We start from the raw sequence: 24,351 nt of genomic DNA, 5'->3' as shown, positions 1-24,351 counted from the left end.
TTTTGGGGAATTCATGATGACCATGGTGTGAAATCTGCAGAAATGCAGGATACAAGTTTTTTCAGGCCTGATAAAGAACAAAATCGAACCAAGTGTGACAGAATAAAGAAAGAAATGCTGGATTGAACTATCTGGCAATGGATTATTAAAAAGCTATAGATTCTGACTGAATCAGAAATGAACCTCAGACACTTTCTGGATCTAATGGTCAGAGGGTTTATAGGAGATACTTCATCGATTTTTGGCTTTAGCAGAATTATTGAATATGTGTCCCCACAGCAAACCCCTCGTACATCCCCCCACCACAGTGCCAGCCCGGAGAGTTCGCCTGTAAGAATAACCGCTGTATTCAGGAACGTTGGAAATGTGATGGAGACAACGACTGTCTGGACAACAGTGACGAGACCGCTGAACTGTGCCGTAAGAAAAAAATGCTTGTCATTGAGTTTAACTGTGGACTGGCCGTATCAAACCCATAAACCCAGAACTACTTATGTTGTGTCACAGTCAGCTGTTGGGGTATTCAGCAACTTTTAACAATTCTTTCTAAATTCAAGGATGATTCTTTTTCACACATTTATTATTTAAGTAACATCTTAACAATGAGGTTGTATTTGTTCTTTTTTACTCAAATTTCTGATACTCGATCAATATTTAAATACCGTGGTCGATTATGAACCCAAGGTGACTGATTTGTCTAAAGTCAGAAATGTAAATCTACAACACATACACATGGCCGCCCACACGCATGTACGAAATCAGCCTTATCATTTGTGTCTGTACTCTGTAGATCAGCACACATGTCCCGCAGACCGCTTCAAGTGTCACAATAATCGTTGTATCCCCATGCGCTGGTTGTGTGACGGAGACAATGACTGTGGTAATGATGAGGACGAGTCCAACACCACATGCTCAGGTACACACACAGCTCAACGCCTCACATTCACTGAGCCATGCTGCTTACACAAGTGATGCAGGATCGAGTCTGTCCTGCAGTATCTCATAAAAATACAAATTGTTACAAATAAATAACACACCAGAAAAATAATAAAGATTTCCACAGCATGTTTTGTTAGTACAGGAATCTTTTTATTTTGAAAGATTTAAATTCTATAGCATCAATTACAATTTGCAATCAAGAACGTGAGAGAAATTTATTTTATGTTATATAATGATGATTTAAAAAAAAAAATGCCATCATGTAGTAATAAGTGCAACTGTGGCAATGTACAGTCTCTTTAAAAGAAAGGAAAATGGCTACTCTGTGAAAGTTGTTTTCAAGACCTGTGCTCTGCATGCTGCTGCATTTGGTTTTGTAACAATGCTACATGTAACAATATTCCATTGCCAATATTCTGTGTCATGTAGCAAAAATGTAACAAAACCACATCTGTATATGAGACAGCATGCATTTCTCAAACATTTTCCTCACATCACACACACGTCCAGCACACTCTGCAGTGGTCAATCCCAGACTGCTTGACCTTTAGTGAAGTGTCTAGGTGACTTAAATGAGCTCAAATATCTGGAACTAGTAAGTGTCATCTGGTATTGTGTTAATGTTGCCTGAAAAGGCCAGCTGAAATAGTTTCTGTGGTTGACTCGAGCTGTGATGTTTAGTCTTAAGTCCTGACCTACTGCTTAACTCAGCTGAAATGAGCTCCAGACAGCCGTATTCATCATACATGAGGCTCTCAGACAGACTGTTGTGCTAGATTTGACTTCATGACTAAAATGTTTGGTGCCTTTAATTTAGATATCTTCTATTTAAAACAAATGGCCAGCTAGGATGCTGCGTCTGAAAGACTTTTCTGTTAAATAGCCGATTGGCTTTATTGTTTTTTTATTGACATCGATTGGTTGATAAAGTCTGTACATCTGAAACGCATAAATCTGTTCAAAGTCGTGTCATTTTGTAAATGGTTCAGATCATATTTTCTGTTTCAGCTCGAACGTGTCCTCCAAACCAGTACTCGTGTGCCAGCGGCCGCTGTATACCCATCGCATGGACATGTGACCTAGATGATGACTGCGGTGACCGCTCGGATGAGCCTGCGTCCTGCGGTAAACCACTCTCCTTTATTTGCTGCCAGCTTATTGGTATTCATTCAACTGGGTTGACTTTATTTATGAATTTGCGCTTCTCAGTGACAACCACTGTGTGTTTGTCTGTGTGTGTTAGTGCGTGTGCATATTGTGTGTGTGGAGTGTTTTGTGTGAGGGTGTTTTTGGATCGGTGTGTATGTGTGTCTGTTTTCTGCGTTTTCACTTTTTTGTTTTTTACTTTTATAACTTTAAACGTGTTGCTTATAGTCAAAATGTTTCATGTACAGCTGCTTTCTAACAATGAAAATTGTAAAAAGCTATATATAAATAAAGTTGACTTGACTTGACTTTATAATGTGCACGTTTTTTGTTGTCAGCATATCCAACGTGTTTCCCGCTCACTCAGTTCACATGCAATAACGGACGCTGCATCAACATCAACTGGCGCTGTGATAACGGTGAGAAGGCGAAATGTTTGTCTTCTTTGGTGTCTTCCTTTGTCTTTTGTTCAACAGAATGACCAGATTTCCCTCATTTGTGTTTACTATTCATGTCATGTGTGTTTTGTGTAACGTCATTTCCTCTTCTCTGTGCCATTTGCCCCTCCCTCTTTTGTCACATGGGCTGTTTGTTGCAGAAAAGGATTGTGGGGACGGCTCTGATGAGTTCAATTGTCCGAACCCGACCGGTTAGTGCATAGATCAACATGCACCAGAGCGTTACTTGTGTTATAACTTTACATTTGATGGCACAGGGTTTAGGTCTGTTATAATAGGCCAGTCTAAAATACCTTTTCTCAAATGTGTTTTAGATCTGAGTGAACACATAGCAGTTCCTTTTAAGAATCGTTTAAATCAGAGAAATTTTAAAACCTGGTTGAAAACTTTTATCTAACACATTCCTAACAGGACATTTAGTGTTGAATATTAACTTGATGTACATTTCCAGTGGTGCATGTGTGATCTATGCAGTTTCTGTGATGTTTATTCATTTTCTATTTATTATAAGTGTTTGACTAAATAAGTTTACTGTTACCCATTTTCTTAAATATTGATAAGTGAAACAGATCTCTGTTCTGTTTGCATAAATCATATCATATATTGCATTATGCATGTTAAAATAATTTATAATATAATTAAATTCAAGCAGTCAAGATTGAAGATAAAATGCCACATGCATAATATAAAACCTAATAAACCTAAACATTCTTAAAACAAGATACATTTATTTATGAAGCAGAATGGCAGAGAATATAGCTTGAATTAAGTTTGTTTTTCATGTTTTTTTCACACATTTTTCGAAAATTCGACACGTCTTTCCTTTAAAGTGTAAAGTGATCTTGTTTGGTCTTTTTGCATCTGCACATTTTTGACAATGCATGCTCTTCCAGACAATGACTGTGGTGATAACAGCGATGAAGCCGGCTGCAGTCATTCATGCTCCAGCGCACAGTTCAAATGCAACAGCGGCCGCTGCATTCCCGACTACTGGACATGTGACGGAGACAATGACTGCGGTGACTACAGCGACGAGACTCATGCCAACTGCACTAACCAGGGTGAGTCTTCATGTACTGCGGCCCAGGTAATTTTATTCCAGGGTACGCACAGAATACTCTTTAGCTTATAACGCTCAGCACTTATTTGTTTAAAAATACCCATTTATGGATGTATGAATTTTTTGGTCTTATAAAGTAGAGCCTATGTGGATTTTTTAGGTTTATTTTCGGTTAGTTTTTCGAGTTGACATACAGTAAGATTAAGGGCTGTTTATACTGCTGTGCATAATAGCTCCATATTAATTAAAAACACAAAATATTCACCCGTGTTCTGTTTTCTATCATGTGCCATGCACGTTTGTGATGATGTAAAATGAACGCAAACGCACCAGGGTGAAATCAAACCAACCGGTTCCCCAGAAAACGTGCCAAGTCTGAAAACGCCAGTCTCATAAACTGTTTTATTTATCTTTTTTTTTTTGTGAGAGGTTATTTTCGGTTCGCCCCATATGGCAGCACTGTGAACAGAGAAAAAGGATTTCTACCCAGAGATCTGCATATCACTGACCTGTGAGAAACACTGGCACAGAAGAAGCTGTTACTCAAATAGAGCAAAATGAAATCATGTCTGGAGTTTGACGAAAAGCATAGTAGATAGTTGATGTAATAATGGCTATTTCTATTTTTCGGACAAGACTGAAATTACAATCATGAGCCAGAATTAACAGGGATATATGTTGCAGAAATAACAACACTGCCCAAATTTAAAAAAACATAGAATTTACAGAGACTGGCTAACTGTTGCAACAAAAAAATAGGGAACCTGTTTCAAGCCTGTTTTAAAATCTGTTTTTCATCTTCTGGTGATGTTTATTGATTGAACCCATTATCTTTTCTCTAAGAAGAGAAGTTTTTTCCCAAATATAGACTCATCTCGTGGGATGAACGCTTTTGACAGCAGCTCTGTTAGCTCACGAGTCAGATATGAGACACATTTCAGGGTGATGATGAATTTAAAGAGGGATTATTCCAAACAAAACCCACCTCACACAACCACCACTACAAGAGCTTTTATTCCTAACACTATTGAAGAATTCACAAAAGCTTCTTGAATGTTCAGGACAAATGCACATTGTACCTCGGGTATCGAAATACACTTGCTAAGCTTGTGTAACTACCGGGAACATCACATTGACATTTAAAACAGGTTGAGTAGTTCCTCCAATGTGAGTTACAGTAGTCATCCTCAGGCTTTCTTGAAGATAGAAAGGAACTGCTTGAGAAATTGGAATTTTTACCACTTGTAATCCATACTTCTCTTTAGCATTTGAGGAGATCAGAAATGCTTCTGTATTGGATTTTGGATAATTTTCAAAGATGGTACATTCAGTTAGAAGACCAGCTAGTCAGTCATAGTCAGTGCTTGAAGTGGGACATAAAGGTTGCGGTACTCTCTTGTGCTCATTATTACCACATTTGAAATTTATAGAACGAAACCAAACAACTTATTTAATCATGTAAAATACAAATTTGACCAAATTATAGTCAGTTTCTTACCTGTGATAATATTTCTGCAGTCTATTGAATTCTTCTGTTAATGAAATCCATCATATACACGGTCATATTTTATGCTTTATATACTATAAACTTATATGTCATGTCTTTAGGCATGTCAAGTCGAACACACATTACACTATGTGACAAGCCACCAAAGTTTTCATTCAAAACATTTAAAATTTACAAAAGATAAGTAGTTTGCATCTCTGAAATCTTACCATTTATCAGTTTTATTGTAAAACTGTTGGCTTTGTTATGCTTGCCTTCTCACATCTCACTACACAGTAACAGTAATTAGCGCCCGGCTTTGCACACTGTCTTTTTCAATTTGATTGGCTGAACGTTCTGTCTTCTTAAGTCTTATTGGCTGATTCGATGCTTTGAATCCCCATAAACCCTGTTTGATTGGTTGGTCTGTTGAAATAGGGTAGATGCGTGCCACAGACAGACAATAGATGGAAAGCCAGCAATCTTTAGCCAAAAAAGCAGAGCGGCTAATCCTAACGCCGTGGCTCTAGCGAATCACACCCACACAATCACGCTTTGACTCGGAGTGGCAAAGTACCGGCAACATGTGAGAAGTGCAGGTACGCAAGAAAAAGTGAAGGTGCACCAAGGATTAAAATAGAGATGTGCCAGTACTACGGACCGTCGATGTCGATGAGTAATTTCCCCCAAAAGTGTCACATTATGTGTGTCGTGAAGAACAGAGGGCTTTTTTTCTGAAAAGAGAGTTTTTTTTATTTACTCATTTATAAAAAAATAATGTGTCTTGTAAGGCTATAATATCCTCTCATTGATTGTGTGTCTTATCAGCGACCCGTCCTCCCGGCGGCTGTCACACAGATGAGTTCCAGTGTCGTATGGATGGCACGTGCATTCCTCTCCGTTGGCGTTGCGATGGAGACACAGACTGCATGGATCTGAGCGATGAGAAGAACTGCGAGGGTGTAACGCACATGTGCGATCCAGCGGTGAAGTTTGGCTGCAGGGACTCGGGTAATGAAGCAGAAAATATAGATGATGTGGTCCCAATTTAATGGTCTGATGTTCTCCGACCAATCGGAAAACTCATTTTAGCTTTATTTTGAGATCCAATCAACTGAAAAGCGATCAGTTGCTATTTTCTTTAATATATGCGAGCACAGCTGTGTATACTCTATAACTTTGTGATCTTAACCTTGACTTGACATGATGTTTTATGTTGTTGCCCATAAAGTAATAATAAAACGACTTGTAATGGTTGACCAGATGTTTTCTTATGTAGGGTATTACCAAGTAGTGGTGTGTTATTTGAAAAATACAAAATTTCAGTTTTGTATTTTTAGCTTGATAAAGGGCAGATCTATAGGAGTTCCATGAGCACCCTGTCAATGTGTGTTTCTCTGTGTTTGTGATGTAGCGCGGTGTATCAGTAAGGCTTGGGTGTGTGATGGAGACAGTGATTGTGAAGATAACTCTGATGAAGAGAACTGCGAGGCTCTAAACTGTAAACTCTCCCATCACGTGTGTGCTAATGACACCAGCATCTGCCTGCCCGCCGATAAACTGTGTGACGGAAAAGACGATTGTCCCGACGGCTCTGATGAAAAACTCTGTGGTAAGAGTCTCAACTGTTTAATGCAGATATTCATTCAGCGAGGACTCAATTAATAGCATCTTGCTGTTTGAAAACTGACGTCACCGGAATGCTGATGGAAATAAACACGCTGATGGCAGATCAAAGTAAAAAAAAAATCAGTATGTCTGTTTTTACTGCATTTTCTCTTGTCCTTCAGACCTGTGCTCTCTGGACAATGGTGGTTGCAGTCATAACTGTACTGTGGCACCAGGTGAGGGCATTCTGTGCTCGTGTCCGCTGGGAATGGAACTGGGCTCTGATAACAAGACGTGTCAGATCCAGGGCTTCTGTGCCAAACATCTGAAGTGCAGCCAGCGTTGTGAACAAGACAAGTTCAACGTCAAGTGCTCCTGCTATGATGGCTGGGCCCTTGAACCAGACATGGAGAGCTGCATGAGCACAGGTGAGAAATAATAGAGAATACAGGTTGCATAAAAATCTGATAGACACAAATAAAACGTTATAGAATGTATAGTATAAAGAGGAGTTTTCCTATAGGTTTTTGTTTTGTTTATATGGTACCCTGGTACAGCAATGGTAAAAATGGTAATTCTGTTGTTAAATATAATGTATATATGAAAGTTTATCTCCAAAATGAGATAACTCCGTTTTTTGTATATATTTGTATATTTTTGTATATTCCAGTTAATATCAATCAAACTACAGTTGGTTTGTTTTGATTTAAGCCATCATACCTAAAAATAGCTAGATAACTAGGGCTGTGTTCACATTTGACTTCTGTTTGACAGAAAAAGTTGATTGTGCTTTTTTAGTTAAACAGCAGCGTTGTGGTTACAAATAACAGCCGGTAACGTTCAAAGATAGCATTTGTCCACAAAGGAAGCTAGAGAAACAGGCTTCATATGCAGCATAAGGGGGCATTCACACAGAAATACAATGGAAAAGTTGGGCATTGAAATGGAAAAACGCGTTCTGCGTTTTTCCATTTCAATGCCCAACTTTTCCATTGTATTTCTATATAAACACGCGTTTGATGGACGTGCATTACAATTTTGCCCGTGTCTCGTTTCTTTTGTGGAACCTCACACATGAGTGCCATGTTTTGAAGACGATGTGTCAAATGAAGTATGACCACGTTTCTCGCATGTTTTTATGGAAATGACAGGTCTTTGTCATTGGTTAGCTGTGAAAAAGGTGTTTTTTCAGAAATGTTGAACTTTTTCAACCTCAAAAAAGGCTCTGAGCTGCAGAAAAGATGCTTGCGTTGCCGTTTAAAAAAAAAATTGAGACAAGGTTTAGTCCATAGGATTTTAATGTAAAACAGACACTAGCAGCTTCAAAGAAGAAGTCAAGTGTGAACACGGCCTAACACAATGAAACATAATAAAATATATAAATATGTGTAGGTGTGTGTGTGTGTGTGTACAGTATGTATATGTATGTGTGTGTGTGTGTGTTTAAGTACAGTATATGTATTTATGTGTGTGTATATATATATATATATACACACATGTGTGTGTAAATGTGCGTGGGTGTGTGTGTGTATATATTTATATGATAAAGTTTTCTGTATCTAATATATATGGAAATTTTGAATTTTTATACTCTTTTGTTTTGAATTGTGAATGAATGAAGGGTTTGTTTCTATACTTAACTTTTTTAATGCATACGGGTTATCTTATATAGTTAATTGATCTCTGTGTATATATATATATATATATATATATTGACTGAATGAGAAAAACAAAGCTTCTGAAATATTTTCAGATTCACTTCTCAAAAACTTTCCACAAACTAATGGAAAGAAACTGGCAAAGGCCTGTGAAACAGTATACCAAATATGAAGAGAAGAATCCTAATGTGGTTTACAGTGATTGGCTCTTTGTGCACCAGAGGAAAACCTTTAACCACAAACACAGGAAGTGCTCTTCTATAAAAACATCACCTCAAGGCTTTGAGAGCTTGAGATTGAGAGTAGTTGTGTTGACAGAATATGGAAGCAAATAAGAGACATAATGTTTTGAAATTTAACAGCCTATGAATACTTGATTTTGAATTATTTTACTTTGGAAACCATGTATCTGAATTTATTTGTTTCGAATTTACCTCTATGAAATTTAAATATGAAAATTCTTGATTTCCAATTTAAAAACCTGAATTTAATGCTCACAAATTCAGATACAAAAAAAAAACTTACAGAATTTCAGATAAAATACAATCAGATTGATCAAATTCGATTGCTCTTATTCAGATCTCAAATTTCAAGTTAATACTTTTCAAAGAAAACATCTGTCTAATTCGACTGCTCAAATTCAGATCGAAAAATTCAAGTTAAATATTCACATGGTAACATCCGGGCTACCCAGGATAGGAAAAACAGTTGAGCCAAGAGCCTGTCTGCAATTGAACCGAACTATTGAACCGAACCAATGAACCGAACCAATGAACCGACGTCGGGCGGTCTATCAGAGCACGACAACCTGACTGTCTGTCATGATCCAAGAAGAGGCCAAGGCACGGATATTAAACCTGTCAAGAAGATGACTTCTAGGGAAAACGAAGGCGCTCCGGTAAATTTGCTGTTTATGTACAATCAGACTCTACAGAACAAAAGTATGTTGTTGCTAATTATTTTTTGGAACTAGTATTATTATTATTTTCCGACGTCGGTTCGGTTCATTGGTTCAGTTCATTGGTTCGGTTCAATGGTTCGGTTCAATTGCAGACAGGCTCTGGGCTCAACTGTTTTTCCTATCCTGGGTAGCCCGGATGTTACCATGTGAATATTTAACTTGAATTTTTCGATCTGAATTTGAGCAGTCGAATTAGACATATGTTTTCTTTGAAAAGTATTAACTTGAAATTTGAGATCTAAATAAGAGCAATCGAATTTGATCAATCTGATTGTATTTTATCTGAAATTCTGTAAGTTTTTTTTTTTGTATCTGAATTTGTGAGCATTAAATTCAGGTTTTTAAATTGGAAATCAAGAATTTTCATATTTAAATTTCATAGAGGTAAATTCGAAACAAATAAATTCAGATACATGGTTTCCAAAGTAAAATAATTCAAAATCAAGTATTCATAGGCTGTTAAATTTCAAAACATTATGTCTCTTATTTGCTTCCATAACAGAAAGCATGTGGTAAATGGCAGGGATTTTTTAGTCATGAAACAATATTAATGGCACAAGAGAAGAACAAGATTTATGGTCACAGGAAGTAGAATAACGGCCCACTCAGCCCATCAAAGAGAAAGTTGGACATATTTCACATACCTGTTAGAAATGAAAATGGTTTAGATGACCAGAGAGAGAATATGTCAGACATACATCATGTTCCAAATCTGGCATATTTCCACAAAAATATTTGAAAATGAGCTTTATACTTCACTTCAGCAGCTTCTCATAACGCTTTGGCATTCCTTCAGTGAGTTTACTGTTTTTCCAGATCCATTTAAACCATTTATCATCTTCTCCAACCGGCATGAGATCCGACGGATCGATCTTCACAAAGGAGAGTTCAGTGTGTTAGTTCCAGGCCTGAGAAACACCATCGCCCTCGACTTTCATCTGAACGAGAGCTCGCTTTACTGGACAGACGTTGTTGAAGACAAGATTTACCGCGGGAAACTGTCCGAGAATGGCGGTAAGTGAAATACGTAACCTTTATTAAAGAAAATGTTAAATGTGAGTGTAAAAACTCCCGATGGACGGTTTACTTTTAAGTCATTTGGTCCAAAATGTTCCACCTGGTCAGCTTCCAGCATCTGCTCAAGATTGGCAAACACAAAAAGTGATCAGTCCAGACATCCAGACATCTTTTTGGAAAGAAAACAAAATAAAAAGAACCATCAATCAAAGCGAATCACAAGTCTTTATGTGGTTCTGTGTGTAGTCTCCCAGAGGTTGTTTGAATTACAGACATAAAGTCTGGTCCACACTGCGGCTTAATCTATCCAAGACCTGCCAATGGGACAGAAAGAAGCTGTCTGACCCACAGACTACACCATTCTGAGAATGGTTTATGGCTTTTCAAAAGTGTTTCCTCACAAGGGACATTTTATGAGAAGCATATTAGATTAGATTGTATATTGTTAGATTGTATATTGTTCAGATGTTTTACCAGCCCTCCATTGTTGTTGGAGGGCTGCATTTTAAGTCACATAAGAACTGAAAGTTGCAAACAACTTCGGTATAGAGGGTATGGAAGTGTAGTCACTTTACCATGTGAACAGCATATGAGCCCGCCGGAACGCAATTCCATGCAACATTTCAATGTCCATGAACAACTGATTCCAATTTAACTCTTAGATCGTCGTCGAGTCCAGCTGCTTGTAATTTCACCAAATAATTGCGTTTTTTAGTCCCGGTTTCTTTGTTTCTCCTATTCTCCTCAGCTATTTTACTGTGTGTTTTACCATTCAGGGGAACGTGTCCTGGCGCTCAAGGGGGTGTGTCCCAGCGTGTTCACGTGGGAAAGTGACGTCAATGCATACCCTCTATTGTACCAAATTTCCAAGCACAATGGATTGAATCAAAAATAATAGTTCTGACTTGATTTTTTTTCCATTGTGAATTAATATAAAGAAAAAAAGTGTTGTTTTAGTGATCAGAATTTTTGCAATATAAATGAGGCATTTACTAATTTCAATACTGTTATGTTATGTTTTGTTTTTACTGTTCACAGAAATGAGGTGGAAAACAACATTTTATTTGATCAGATCGGACATACATGCTCTTTGCAAATGGCACTACTCATTTAGCAATTCGTGTTTTAGTCAACGTGAGCAAATAGACTCTTAACTCCATTACCAGCCACAAATCCCCCAAACATCTTTCAACTATTTGATGTTTATTATTATCAACCAATTTGATGTTGTTTTCAATGTACACAGGAAACCTATTACTGTATTACAGGAAAGCTAAATTAATGTATTATACTACACTTACTTCTATGGCATCGCTGTGAAGAAGCTTTAAAGCAGCTTTATTTTTAAGGGTGTAACCCTAAAGTTATGTCATAACCTGTTTCTTGGAATTTAGGAAGACGAGATTAAGTTGTTGTTTATTGAAAACCTCGGATCTCCTTTATGCATTCTTAATGTCAAAAAAATGAAATATTACAAACATATTTTGCATGAATTCGTCTGTCCCTCTTTTTTCCTCACCCAAGCGCTGACCAGTTTTGACGTGGTAATCCAGTATGGTTTAGCGACTCCAGAGGGTCTGGCTGTTGACTGGATCGCTGGAAACATCTACTGGGTGGAGAGTAATCTGGATCAGATTGAGGTGGCTAAACTAGATGGGACAATGCGTACCACTCTATTGGCGGGAGATGTGGAGCACCCCCGGGCCATCGCCCTCGACCCCAGAGAAGGGTAAGTGAGCGTATCCGTAAATATCAGACTGCTGAAACTGTACATTTTGTCAATTTGTTTCTCACTTTTGTGGATTCTGGATACACCTTCAAGGTGTAGTTCTCAGAAAAATGTCAATTAACCATTTAAGCTATTGTGGAACACAAAAGGACATGTTTAAAGAATGAGAATGATGTCTTTATATATTTCTCGTACAAGTGGCTATTAAACTACAAAAATGGATAGATCATACTGTTGTGTGCTTATCATTTTCTCCTCCACTGAAGATTTCAAATCTCATTTGCACTTGCACATATTTCCATGACGCTAAATAGTCAATCATCTGTAAGAAGAACAAGGAACCGATTGTGTTTGTCAATGATAGCAGCAGACCCCTCATGAGTGCTCTTGAGAGGGCAGGTTTATACTGTATATATTTTGTCAGTGTTTACTTCAACAGTTTTTCATGGATTGACAATATAGATGAAGGCAGCATTTGGCTTTTGCTTTACTTTTCTTCTTTAAAGAGAAATACAGAATTTCTGTTCCTTATACAGTGTTTTTCCTGGCTCAAAATGAGGTGGAGGTGGTGTCATCATTATCTTGTACATACATGCATGTGAGGGCCTTGTAAGTGGATTAACCAAACACTTTACAAACAACATACAAAAGTTCTAACATTTTGATGAAAAATAACATTAGTATGTTATTTTAAACGTAAAATGTATGCAACCAACAGAAAAGTTGCTTTATGATCAAATATAAGCTTTGTATAATTTAAAATAACAATAAAGCCCACAATAGCCAACTGAACACAAGTTTTATTGAATGAGCAAGGCTCACTAACATCTTGCGTTCTTTTGTGGTTCACTGAGCTTTAAATGATTCACTGTTCTCTTATTTTCACTAGTGACTGAATTGTTACAACTGTTCAGAAAATCAGTTCAAATGAGTAATTTGTTTGCGTGTCTTCTGATAATCACAATGTGCTTTCATACTGGAGATCTCGCAGTGTACAGTATAATGCTGATTCACGAGCCAACTGCACAGCCTAAAACACTACAATGAATTACAGCAGGTTCATTTAAGGAACCTTTTCAAGAAATTAAACGTACTTGGATGTAGAAGAAACAATATTCACCTGAACAGTTGTGAAATACAGCTATTACAGCTCATAATAGCTCTTGTACTGTCTGCGACTCTTCAGCACCTCACTGGTGATGATAACAAAACAGCGTCTCCTCTCTTACGTAATGCTGCAACTAGGATGTTCGGTTCCGGGTTTTTTGGAGTCGATGGAAACGACACTTCAACCCCATTTACTATCATTCAAAGCGGGCTCAGGAATACGAATATAAAATAAATTAATGAACTTCAGCTTGAGAACTTTGGGCTGGCAAGTTCAACCAATCTCCAAAGTCACTAGCAAATATACATGCATTTGTGCAACGAACGCTATCACAGAGAGTTTTTTTGTACTGTCAGACCAGTTACTCCTTTCTGGTCCTGAACCGATGTGGTTTTCTTAGTGCACGCAGCGCTAGGACATGACAGCCCAGGTCTAACCGTAGCTGTAGACTTATGGTAAAGCTAAGACATTTAGTTTCCTTTATTATATGTATATATTTTTTTGGCATAGATTTTGGAGAGTTTTCAGTTACACAAATGAATATGTTTTGTACTTAAAGACATCACGTTAAATTGTTTTGAATTGAAGCTCCGTAAATGTGCGCTAAACAAGCCTAAAACATTTTATTTTTATTTTTGTTTATGAGTTTATATATAAGTTCAAAGCATTTAAAAAATGGTGTTAAGGCTACCTTGTGTTCTTTTCTTAATGTAACTCAATGCCTTTCTGTGTTGGGCATTTAACAATAAAAAGTATTTAAAAATATCAACATGTCAATTTCAAATATGCTATCATAATAACCTAGCAACAAGAACTTAATATATTATTTGTGACTTCCTGGCTTTTGCTGATTTGTTACGTTTAAAGAGGGAGAGATGAAAAAAAGGGAGTTTGAAAAAGAATTTGAGAATTTAATTTGATCGGATTGAAGTTGAAGAATGAACAGGAAATATTGTGTGCCCTTTTGTGAGACAACCAGTAGGCGTTGCTCAATGCTCTGATTAACGCAGTGTTTTGGATGTAAACATGTACAATCAGAGAGATTGGAGATATGACTTTTACCTGATTGGTTCTTAAATGTTATTCATTGCTTTGCGCAAATCACAAGCACAATTTAACTGATTTGAGTCAATGACAACATAAAAAATTACGGAGTCGACGAGAGTCCATTACTGTCTTGGAGTATATTCTGACTTTAGGGACATTAAGGGTGGAGGAATCGACTCTTTTGGAGTCATCTCCCCATCCCAACTGCAGTTAAAATCACAGTCTCTTGAATGCACCCTGTTCATTTTTTATTTAAGACACCCAACACAATTTTGGACAGAGACTGAGGCGGCCGACTCCGATTTAGGAAAAACCCTGGTATCTCGTTAATGTTATGAAAACGAAATACCGCTACTTATTTATTACATGTTTTAAGATATTTTGCAGCAAACCCGCCAGATTAGAATGTAGAATTCTGCATAGAATAATCTGATTGAGATTTATAATTAAAGGTAGTGATTGTCTGATATCAGAGCGGATTTGTTATTGTTCACCTAACAAAAATAAATGCATCCTTAGGCATGTATCCATTTCCTAAACATATTAAGTTTATTTAAATTTATAGCTGCTTAGATTGATTTCATATATACTTGCTTATTAACAGATTTTGAACCAAAATGTTGCGGATCGCAGCTTTAAGGATTGTGTTTTCTCTTTACAGTATGTTGACGGGAATAACTGCAGAAGATATTTCTGATGTCCTTACCATTGCATTTCAAGCTTTCATCTGTGTTCTGGTTGTGCAGAATCTTATTTTGGACGGACTGGGATGCCAGTATGCCAAGGATAGAGGCTGCGTCTATGAGTGGGCATGGCAGACGCACCATCCATAAGGAGACGGGCAGTGGAGGGTGGCCCAACGGATTGACTGTTGATTATCTGGAACGCCGCATCCTGTGGATAGATGCCAGGTAACGTCTAAGAGCCTATTCTCAACTGGGTTAACTAGCAGGTGCAGTTTTGATCTCCACTGTTACAAGATTTCTCAACTCACAACATATGATTACCCTAGTAGTGTTTCTCAATAAACATCTGATGTCAGGGTATGATTAAAAATTATAATACTGTATAAGAAATTGCAACTTATAATAAATTGTGATCAGAGATGAATTATCGTGTGCCGCAGGTCTGATGCCATCTATTCAGCCAAGTACGATGGATCTGGTCTGATCGAGGTGCTCAGAGGACACGAGTATCTCTCTCATCCATTCGCCGTCACCATGTACGGAGGAGAAGTTTACTGGACAGACTGGCGTACAAACACACTGGCCAAAGCCAACAAATGGACAGGAAACAATGTCACTGTGGTTCAGAGAACAAACACTCAACCTTTTGATCTGCAGGTGTACCATCCATCTAGACAACCACAAGGTAATATTCAATCTGTAGTTACACAGTTCGTATTAATATTCATATTAATAATGCCACAAGTGTACAGTATAATAGAGTACTGACTCTAGAACAAAACAAACATGAGGAAGAATTTAATTTTATTTCATGTACTATTAACTCTTTCACCGCCCCTTAACTCTTTAAAAAAAACGGTTCCCCGCCAAAGACCAGTTATTATGGCAAACAGTGTTTATACTGTTGTACAGCAGGTGGCGCTATTACACACCTTTGGGAAAAAGTAAAGAGTCCCAGAACCTAGAACATATATTTTTTGTGTGTTTTTTAAAGAGTACCTAGCATATGGTTTTTTAGGTCCTACTTTGGTTTAGGGAGTGTCCAACAACAAGTTTATGTAAATACAATGTGTAAAAACACTATAATGTCGTAATAATAGGCAGTTATTCGTACCTTACTTCTTGACTGACTCTCAAATGATTTGTTCCGCGATTCATCCGTCTAGGCCCCGTCTACCCGCTAACCTTGTGTCATGTGATTGGTCAGATGGTGTAGTCTGTTGTTATTAGTCAAATGCGTTCATCATTTGTCGCAAATGGAACCCCCCTTCCATCATTGCAGGATTATGGTTTACATGTGGTTGGATGTCATGTATATTATAAGTGTAGCTAGAGATGGCGGCGATTTTACCGTACCAATTTGAGCCCGAGTCTGACGAGGAAGAAGACGCTAATCCACAACAAACTCCACCACGACTGGGGCAGGATGTTTGTCAGTGGCAAGGGACAATTCTTGTCATAAAAACTCCCAGTGTGACAACATGCATGTTGTGCTTTTGCTCATCAATGAAATAAAATTTTTTTTTTTCTTAAAATACTGTTAATAGGTTAGTAAAACTATTATTTCGTCTTAACTGTGTGTTGTCATGGTACATAGAGCATTTCAGAAAGTCGACATTATGAAAAATGATATATATGAAACCCAAATATATCTATATAGGTGCACGTGCGGCAAATGTGTCAAAATGCAAAGTTAATAGCAAGATAAAAAAACTGTAACACCCCAGAAATAACGGTACATGCCAATGTTAGCGTTATATGCATTAGCTAAACACAGACATAAGGTACGAAAATACTTCTTGAAGTTAGGACAAAAATCAAAAGTCACACTTACAGGTTGGGATTCGGTGGAGCTAACAGGTCCAAATAGAGTTTGTATTGCCCCCTCTTTCAAGGATCGTCGTTTCACATACCCTGCAGTAAATGCGGCAAGATTATTAAACCAATGTTTGGTGAAATGACGCGCGCACAGTACAACCCTGGGGTTATACTCCTTTGGAAAAATGAATTTGTAGTGGAGTAGGCGGGACGAGACCGTGGTTCGAGACCGGTCCATATATTCTTTACTGAATATTTACTATGAGCCATTAAAGTTGGGTGAAAATGTAAAAAAACTTTTTTTTTGAAAGGCTGGCGGGGAATTAGTTAATATAGATATACTATATTTAGATTAGACTATTTTAGCTTTAAGTGTTTGTACATACATTCCGAAATTTTCGTATGGCGCTCGTATGTAGGGTGTCTCAGAAGTGTCAAAATGCCTCTCCAAAATGCCTGCTATGGATGCGGAAAACGCAGACCCAACGCAATCAACCCGGCCCACATTTTTTTGACGAATGAAAATATCAGAGGCAATGTGTAAATGTGAATGACACAACGGGAGGTCGTATTTATTTTTTAACGTGCTGAAATTCTGGCCCAAATTTCAGACTCGATGTGCAATGGCCTTAGGTCTATCAGTACACGGAAAACTTATTGAAATAATAATCATTTTCACAGTGTCGGTTAACTTTATTTTTCAAACCAAATATATATTTAATGTGTTTTGATTAATATTGAGTTTTCAAACGTTAACTAGCCTTGAATGAATTTGTATTGTTTTGTGTTTTTATTGTGACCTCTTATATGATAGTAAGACATAAAATGTGTTTATAATCATAACAAAGAATTGACTAAGCTGTTTTTATAGACTTGGGTGGGAACACGTCATATCCATGTGTGCCGTGGGGGAGAACAATCCTTTACAATGAATGCGTGTGGATCGCGTTAGGTGCTTGATCTGAGCGCTTTGTCATGATTACGACTGATTTTAACTTGGTGCAGTGTCGAAAAGTTGCTAAGTGCTGTCCTGAATCTCTAATAAGTAAAAAAAACCTGATCTGCAGTTTTATATAATGCGGAAAAACCAGCAACCAAGGGACTTTCTAAAACGTTTAAGGTGAAAACACTTATTCATTCAGTGATTCTGTGATTTGTTAAATTGTACACCGAGTTTGGGATAGTTTGTGTGACTGATTATTACCTTACACTCTTACACACTTTTTATTTGAATCCTATGACAAATTCAAAACACCTATGTTTTATGTTGTTTTTGATTGTATAATGTGATTAAACCTTGAATCCAAAAAGGTATTTTTATTGTGTAGAAAAAGTTGATGTTCATAAAGGGGTGAATGCTAGTCTTGACTAAGAAACGGAGAAAAGCATGGCTTGTAAAACTAAAACTTCGGTCGGAAGGAAAGATCATTACAAACAAATTTGAAAGTGGGACAAGAACGGGATTTTGAAAAGCGGGTTTTTCCTTATAATGGACTTCTATGTTGGAAACTGTCGCATGCTACAGTCAAAGTTTTGCATAAATGTATAAATTTAACAAGTTAAGACATACTAGTCTTTTATATCATAGCTTTAATGAACATGGGATACTGATATCCAAAACGGCTCGTTTTTTATGTATCTTGCTTTGTTAAACGAAAAGGTGATTTTATGTAGACCACACTGGCTTACTCCGTCCCGGGCAACGCCCCCAGCTATGACACGACACCCACCAAGTCTATTCAGAGAAGAGGCGGGTCAGATGGAGGGAGGGGCAATCCTGCATGATTGACGTTTGTCTTGATGGTCTTTGGCGCTTATTAAAGCTGCATGTGAATAAACTTGTCATGTTATTTTAGTCATCTCATCTGTTTACTAATGCCCGATGGGAGCCAGCAGAGAGGATCAATTAGTTTGGCAATTTTTTCAGATGTTTCTCGATCTGTTTTCAACCTTTGACCTTTGGGTTTTTTCATAACTCCCTTGTTTATGTATGCTACATTTATTTTCTTAATGAGATATGTTATAACCAAAGTGACTTTGACGTGGGGGTTTGTTTAAATGTTTATACACCCCAAGCAGATGCCACACTTCATTCTTACAAGGTGGAAAATTGAATTTGAAAGAAATAGGTCTTAAAATATCTTGTTTTTCTGTTTCTGGGTGCATTGCATTATGGGATGCAGGGTACTCTGGTTTAATACATTACATTTGACCATACTGTATGTACTGAGGGATCAAAATAGTATATGTTAAAAGTATACCGAGTGATATATATTTAAATATGTTGTGGATATGTATTTATGAGGGATACTGTGCAACTTGATATAAGCTTGAAGTGCAAATAGTTGCCACCATGTTGTTTCGAATAGCCTTCATTATAGTTTATTTTATTTCTGTGTGCTTACTTTGTGGTTATGGCACAATAAAATGAAGGTCTCAGTATAGCATCTCTTTTGTTTCCTCTCCAGCACCCAACCCGTGTGCTGCTAATGGTGGATTGGGTCCGTGCTCACATCTGTGTCTGATCAACTATAATCAGACTTTCTCATGCGCATGTCCTCATCTCATGAGACTGGGCCAGGACAACCACACCTGCTTCGGTAAGAATCCACCTGAGCCTAAACCTGCTAACGTGATATCTTCAGACATGTGTTCTTTAACTTTTAAATATGGATTAATGTTTGAAGTGATTTGAATTCATATTTTTACTGAAAGCACGATGAAAACATTGAGACTGTGGAGTTCAATCATTCTGGAGACTAGACTCCAGAATGTTTCTTTTCCTTTTAAGAAGACACATTCTGTTGTTGATTTTCTCCTATAACATCACACCACTTCTGTTGAGCTTCAGCTGGCAGGCAGATGGCTTTACAATCTGTTCTTTTAAACTTGAGCATTCATTTGTCCCAACCCAGTCTCACTGCAAATCGTGGCATAGAAACAAATTTTGGAATCTATTAATTTGTGTTCATGGACACGAACATCCCCATTTTTTTCGTGTCATTCAGCTCAACTTTCAATACACAGACTGCATGTTTATTTACATTTATATATTTATAACCTGATATTTAAAAGAAGTCGTACATATTTAAGGATGTGGCTAACCAACACCTTTTTTCACCCCAAACCCCTTAAACCCCACAGCTGCAAAGGCTAATTTTGCTTAAAGCGCAAGTTTCACAAGGTGGCAAAACAACAATAAATGGCATCCCCTAACCCCGCCCCTAAACCTAACCTCATAGGAGAAAAGTCGAATCATAACAAAACATAGGCTACCGAAGAGATCTTAGGAAAAGTTAATTCATACGAATGAGCCACCGTGTAAAATAGGTATGAATTCCCTTAAGATTGCCTTGATATGAACGATATCACGTATTAAAAAGTCAGCACGACTTTCAATCTAATGCTTTTTAATAGATTACTGTTTGTGAAATGTCACAAATTCCTGTGAGACTGTTGTTCGTCCAGACCCTAAGACAGTTAAACTAGACTCAAACCTTGATGATCTCCCCATTATGCTTTACAGTTGCATTGATGTTTTCGTATTTTTTTTCTGTTTTAGGAGATATTAGTCCAGCCAATAACATAAATATTCCATGCTTAAACTTTGAGTAAAGTCAATTTGAATTTAAAAGGTTCACACATTCAAAATGTCACCATAAAAATATCATAATGAATATACAGAGCTACGCTCTACAAACCAACCAGTTCTTGTAGTGCCATCCCAAAAAGGGAAAAAAATCGCTCTCATGTACCTTCTCTGTACCGGTTCTACATTTGTGTAATGATCTTCCCGCTCTCACAAGATCAGCAGATTCTGTAGCCATCTTTAAGAATAGGCTGAAAACACATCTCTTCCGTCAACACCTGACTGATTTATATTTCTTTTCTACTCTTTCTTAAAAAAAGAACAAAAACAAAACAGCTAGGTAGGCTATATGAGACCAGTTTTTCTGCACTTATTCACTGATTCAGTTCCAACATTGTTTACGACATTTGTAAGTCACTTTGGATAAAAGTGTCTGCTAAATGACTTAATTCATCCAACAGGAATGTTAAAGACTGACAGCATGACAAAAAAAATTCTTCCACATTATTTTCCCCTAAATATATATCGAAATATTACTGCTACATTGCATAAAAGTGATATGAACTTGTTTTCTTTGCAGTATTCTCTGTTTCTGTTTCTGTTTGTGACCTGTTTCTCCAGATTTTATTTTCCTGCAAATAGAAGCAGCATTTTTAATTGACACTTGCTAGAAATATTGTTAGTAGTTCACAGAATTAAACAAAAATGATAATTTTTCCTAAACACATACCTAGTACATTTTAAAATATAAAAACTGTCTCTTATTTTTTTTACATAGGTGATTATGTACACCATTGGCGTGGACACTGATAATTATAGTTAAAGTAATCGTAGCAATTTTCATCTAAAAATAATCTAGATTTTTCATTCTTGGTGTGAACCAAGATGATCAGTTTAGATTTAGTTTAAACTCTGTTCATGCCGTGTAATGTTGATGCCTATACTTAAATAAACATTTGAACATTTATTCTGGTGCAATGTCTTTTAAATGCATTGCCGTAAACATATGTTTTGCTTGTCTTTACAGTTTACAGACAAATAGAAATACTTTTCCTCGGTCTGTCTTTTATTGAACTCGGCACATTCCAGTAATAATCTTACATCTCTAATGTATTTTATGGAGCTTTGCTTCTAAAAGACATGAACCTTTGAAATAAATATGCTTAGAGCTCGTCCAAGAGAAACTGTTTGTCTCTGCCTGCAAAAGTAAAACTCTAGCCAAAGTGCTTTAAAAGATTCCTGAGACACAAATAAGTCAGTCGTTCTCATTATTAAGAGACAGAAAAATCCACAGCGTCTCTTTTATTTGACATTAAAACTAAGTGGATCGTCAGTTCTTACTGGAATTCAGATTTATTTCCTTATTTATTTTGGTAGGGTCCTTGTTATTGTTTTTCAGTTCAATACGGTCATTCTTTGGGGCAGCGATATTATTTTCATGACCGGTCACTGCATATTGTCTTTTAGAGTCCCGTCAGTTCCTGCTCTATGCCCGTCAGATTGAGATACGAGGGGTGGACATCTATAATCCATACTACAACTATATCATCTCATTTACTGTCCCTGACATTGACAATGTCACTGCGGTGGATTACGACGCTCTGGAGAGGCGCATCTATTGGTCTGATGTTCGCACCCAGACCATCAAGAGGGCTTTTATCAATGGCACGGGCATAGAGACTGTTGTGTTCGCAGGTAATACTTGTATAGTTGTATAGTTGCACATACACAACAAAAGTAACTAGTCATGTATTTTGGACAGATCTTTTCCACTTGTTAAAATATGTGCAGAGATTGTGGACCCGTGTTGACAGGAGGACCCCACCTGACTGAAATCAAGTTGACCAATCACAGCACTTTTTTAAGAGAATATCTATGAGTGCTTTTCCACCATCGCGCCGAATCGTTCCAAGCACAGTCTGAAACGGTTACAGTAATGTTTTCGGTTGAGCCTGGTTTGACACAACACGATTACAAACTGTTCTCGGCTCAGAATTTTCAACAGGGTTCTATAACCGTGCTGAATGGTGCTAATGAATGCGTGCAGAGCCATTATAGCTCAGTCTCTTGTGTTACCGAGGCAGCGCGTGCCGCGTTTGCGTTTACATTCTTAAAAAATCTGTTTTCAGCCCTGCAGTTCAAAATGAAACCATTAACGTACCGCCTAGCATGGATCGGCACGGTGTGGAATGATTAAGCAACGAGAACGATTTGGTGCAAAGGTGGAAAAGTGCTCAAAGATGCAATAAATAAGGAGGGCTACAGACCAAATAATCAGTTAAACATCACAACTAATCACTTTGCATTTAGACTTTGTGACCAAAATTGCTTCTCTGATGGTAATGAGCGCTTATTATTAAAATAGACCATTTTTGTTCAAGAAAAAAAAACGATTTTGCCCCAATTTGTCTTCAAGGTCAAGGTCTAAAACTTATTTAGACTAAATAAATATGTACAACAAAATATGCATTTTAATTAACTGGCAGTGAATTTGCTCTTTACCTCATCTTCACATGATCTAGCAACAACATTTGGTGTTACACACAGTCTCTTGTGTCTCTATTTTAAAGCCTGATGTTGTAGTTGGAGTGTATAATCAGGCTGGGCTGTGTTTACATGTTGTGCAATAACTCTCTGGGCGAATTTAGTTTAAATCCCAGCTCTGGGTTCTTTTCTGATTTCCTTAATGCCCCTTATGATTTACCGTCATCTCTTCTCTGTCTGCTAAAAAAAGTTGATGCTATAATCAAGTAGTTTAATTAAGTGTTTTAGGATGATCACATGACACGTTAAAGTTGAGTTAAAGAGAAGTTGTGTTATTTGTGAGTCTGGCGGTTCTTTACAATGTTGTGTTAAAAGTTTCATGTGTTTTTGGGAAGTGCCATTTAGGTATAATAAGCACAACCCTCAAAACCAAATTACAGACATGTTATTTAAACAGTTCTCAATGAAATGGTGACTCAGAATTTGCTCTCTTGCAGACTTACTGTTTCTGGCCGAGATGTTTATTTCTGTGGAAATATACTCAAGGGAATGTTTATGTTTCTGTGTCTATTGTCAGACTTTGTTGTTTGAAACTATTTATATCTGGAAATGTTTTTGTTGTGTCTTTTGCGTGTGCGCGATCAGATATACCTAATGCTCATGGTCTGGCGGTGGACTGGGTTTCACGTAATCTCTTCTGGACCAGCTATGACGCTAATAAGAAACAGATTAACGTCGCCAGACTCGATGGCTCCTTCAAAAACGCTGTTATCCAAGGCCTGGATAAACCTCACTGCCTTGTGCTGCACCCCATACTGGGGTAGGTCCTCTGCTACACACACACACAATTTGTACCTGTACATTGTGGGGACTTCCCATAAACATAATGACTTTTATACTGTACAAACTATATATTCTTTACCCCTTAACCTAACCGTTATAGAAACCTTTCTGCATTCTTACACTTTCAAATAAGTATAATTTAGTTTGTTTAATAATTCATTTGAATGGAGATATGAGATTTCTATAGAAACACTGATCCTCTGTTACTACAGACCACTTTGCTAGACGTAAACACTTATCCAGAAGCACCCCGGGTTCATTTTTATTTATTTTATTTGTTCATCTTTTCATATATCTGAAATATGTTTGTTTAACATTTGAATTCGGTTATAAATGTTCAGTTTGTTTTATTTTGTTCGAACATTTGTGTTGTAAAAATATGTAGCCTAATGGTCCATCATTGGACCAACGTTGTTTACCTCATCCGAGGTGGTCTAGACTGGGCTTAACCTCACAAGCAAACATGTACTCTAAAGCCCTGTGCACACCGCCAGCGACTGGCAGAAGCAGAGCAACTTCATGTGACACGAGCGACAGTGACCAATTGGCAACAGGAAGTGGGCGTGTCTAGCAACTCAACCAAGTTCAATTCAATCTTATTTATATAGCGCTATTCACAATTTCATTGTTGCAAAGCAGCTTTACTTACAGCTTTAATAAGAAATTTCATAAAAATAATACTAGGGGAGAAATTAAAGAGAATATACGCAATTA

At 37.3% G+C, this 24,351-nt stretch overlaps 1 protein-coding gene across 1 annotated transcript in view; it reads left to right on the top strand.

Annotated features, from left to right (window-relative positions):
- The window catches only part of lrp1aa (low density lipoprotein receptor-related protein 1Aa), a 131,742-nt gene that overhangs the window by 53,158 nt on the left and 54,233 nt on the right, over window positions 1-24,351 (top strand). Inside the window, exons 16-31 of the mRNA XM_056735396.1 lie at window positions 280-420; window positions 791-916; window positions 1,948-2,064; window positions 2,424-2,504; window positions 2,684-2,734; window positions 3,437-3,604; window positions 5,918-6,100; window positions 6,504-6,701; window positions 6,880-7,125; window positions 10,133-10,330; window positions 11,858-12,062; window positions 14,964-15,128; window positions 15,344-15,588; window positions 19,190-19,321; window positions 21,778-22,005; window positions 23,440-23,614. Coding sequence (XP_056591374.1) covers window positions 280-420; window positions 791-916; window positions 1,948-2,064; window positions 2,424-2,504; window positions 2,684-2,734; window positions 3,437-3,604; window positions 5,918-6,100; window positions 6,504-6,701; window positions 6,880-7,125; window positions 10,133-10,330; window positions 11,858-12,062; window positions 14,964-15,128; window positions 15,344-15,588; window positions 19,190-19,321; window positions 21,778-22,005; window positions 23,440-23,614 — 2,659 coding nt within the window. The remainder of the gene's footprint in view (window positions 1-279; window positions 421-790; window positions 917-1,947; window positions 2,065-2,423; window positions 2,505-2,683; window positions 2,735-3,436; window positions 3,605-5,917; window positions 6,101-6,503; window positions 6,702-6,879; window positions 7,126-10,132; window positions 10,331-11,857; window positions 12,063-14,963; window positions 15,129-15,343; window positions 15,589-19,189; window positions 19,322-21,777; window positions 22,006-23,439; window positions 23,615-24,351) is intronic.

The sequence above is a fragment of the Triplophysa dalaica genome, chromosome 21 (genome assembly GCF_015846415.1).
Source record: "Triplophysa dalaica isolate WHDGS20190420 chromosome 21, ASM1584641v1, whole genome shotgun sequence".
NCBI classification, from domain to species: domain Eukaryota; kingdom Metazoa; phylum Chordata; class Actinopteri; order Cypriniformes; family Nemacheilidae; genus Triplophysa; species Triplophysa dalaica.
Note: the sequence above shows the minus strand (reverse complement) of the source record. Positions and strands in the feature narration are given on the sequence as shown.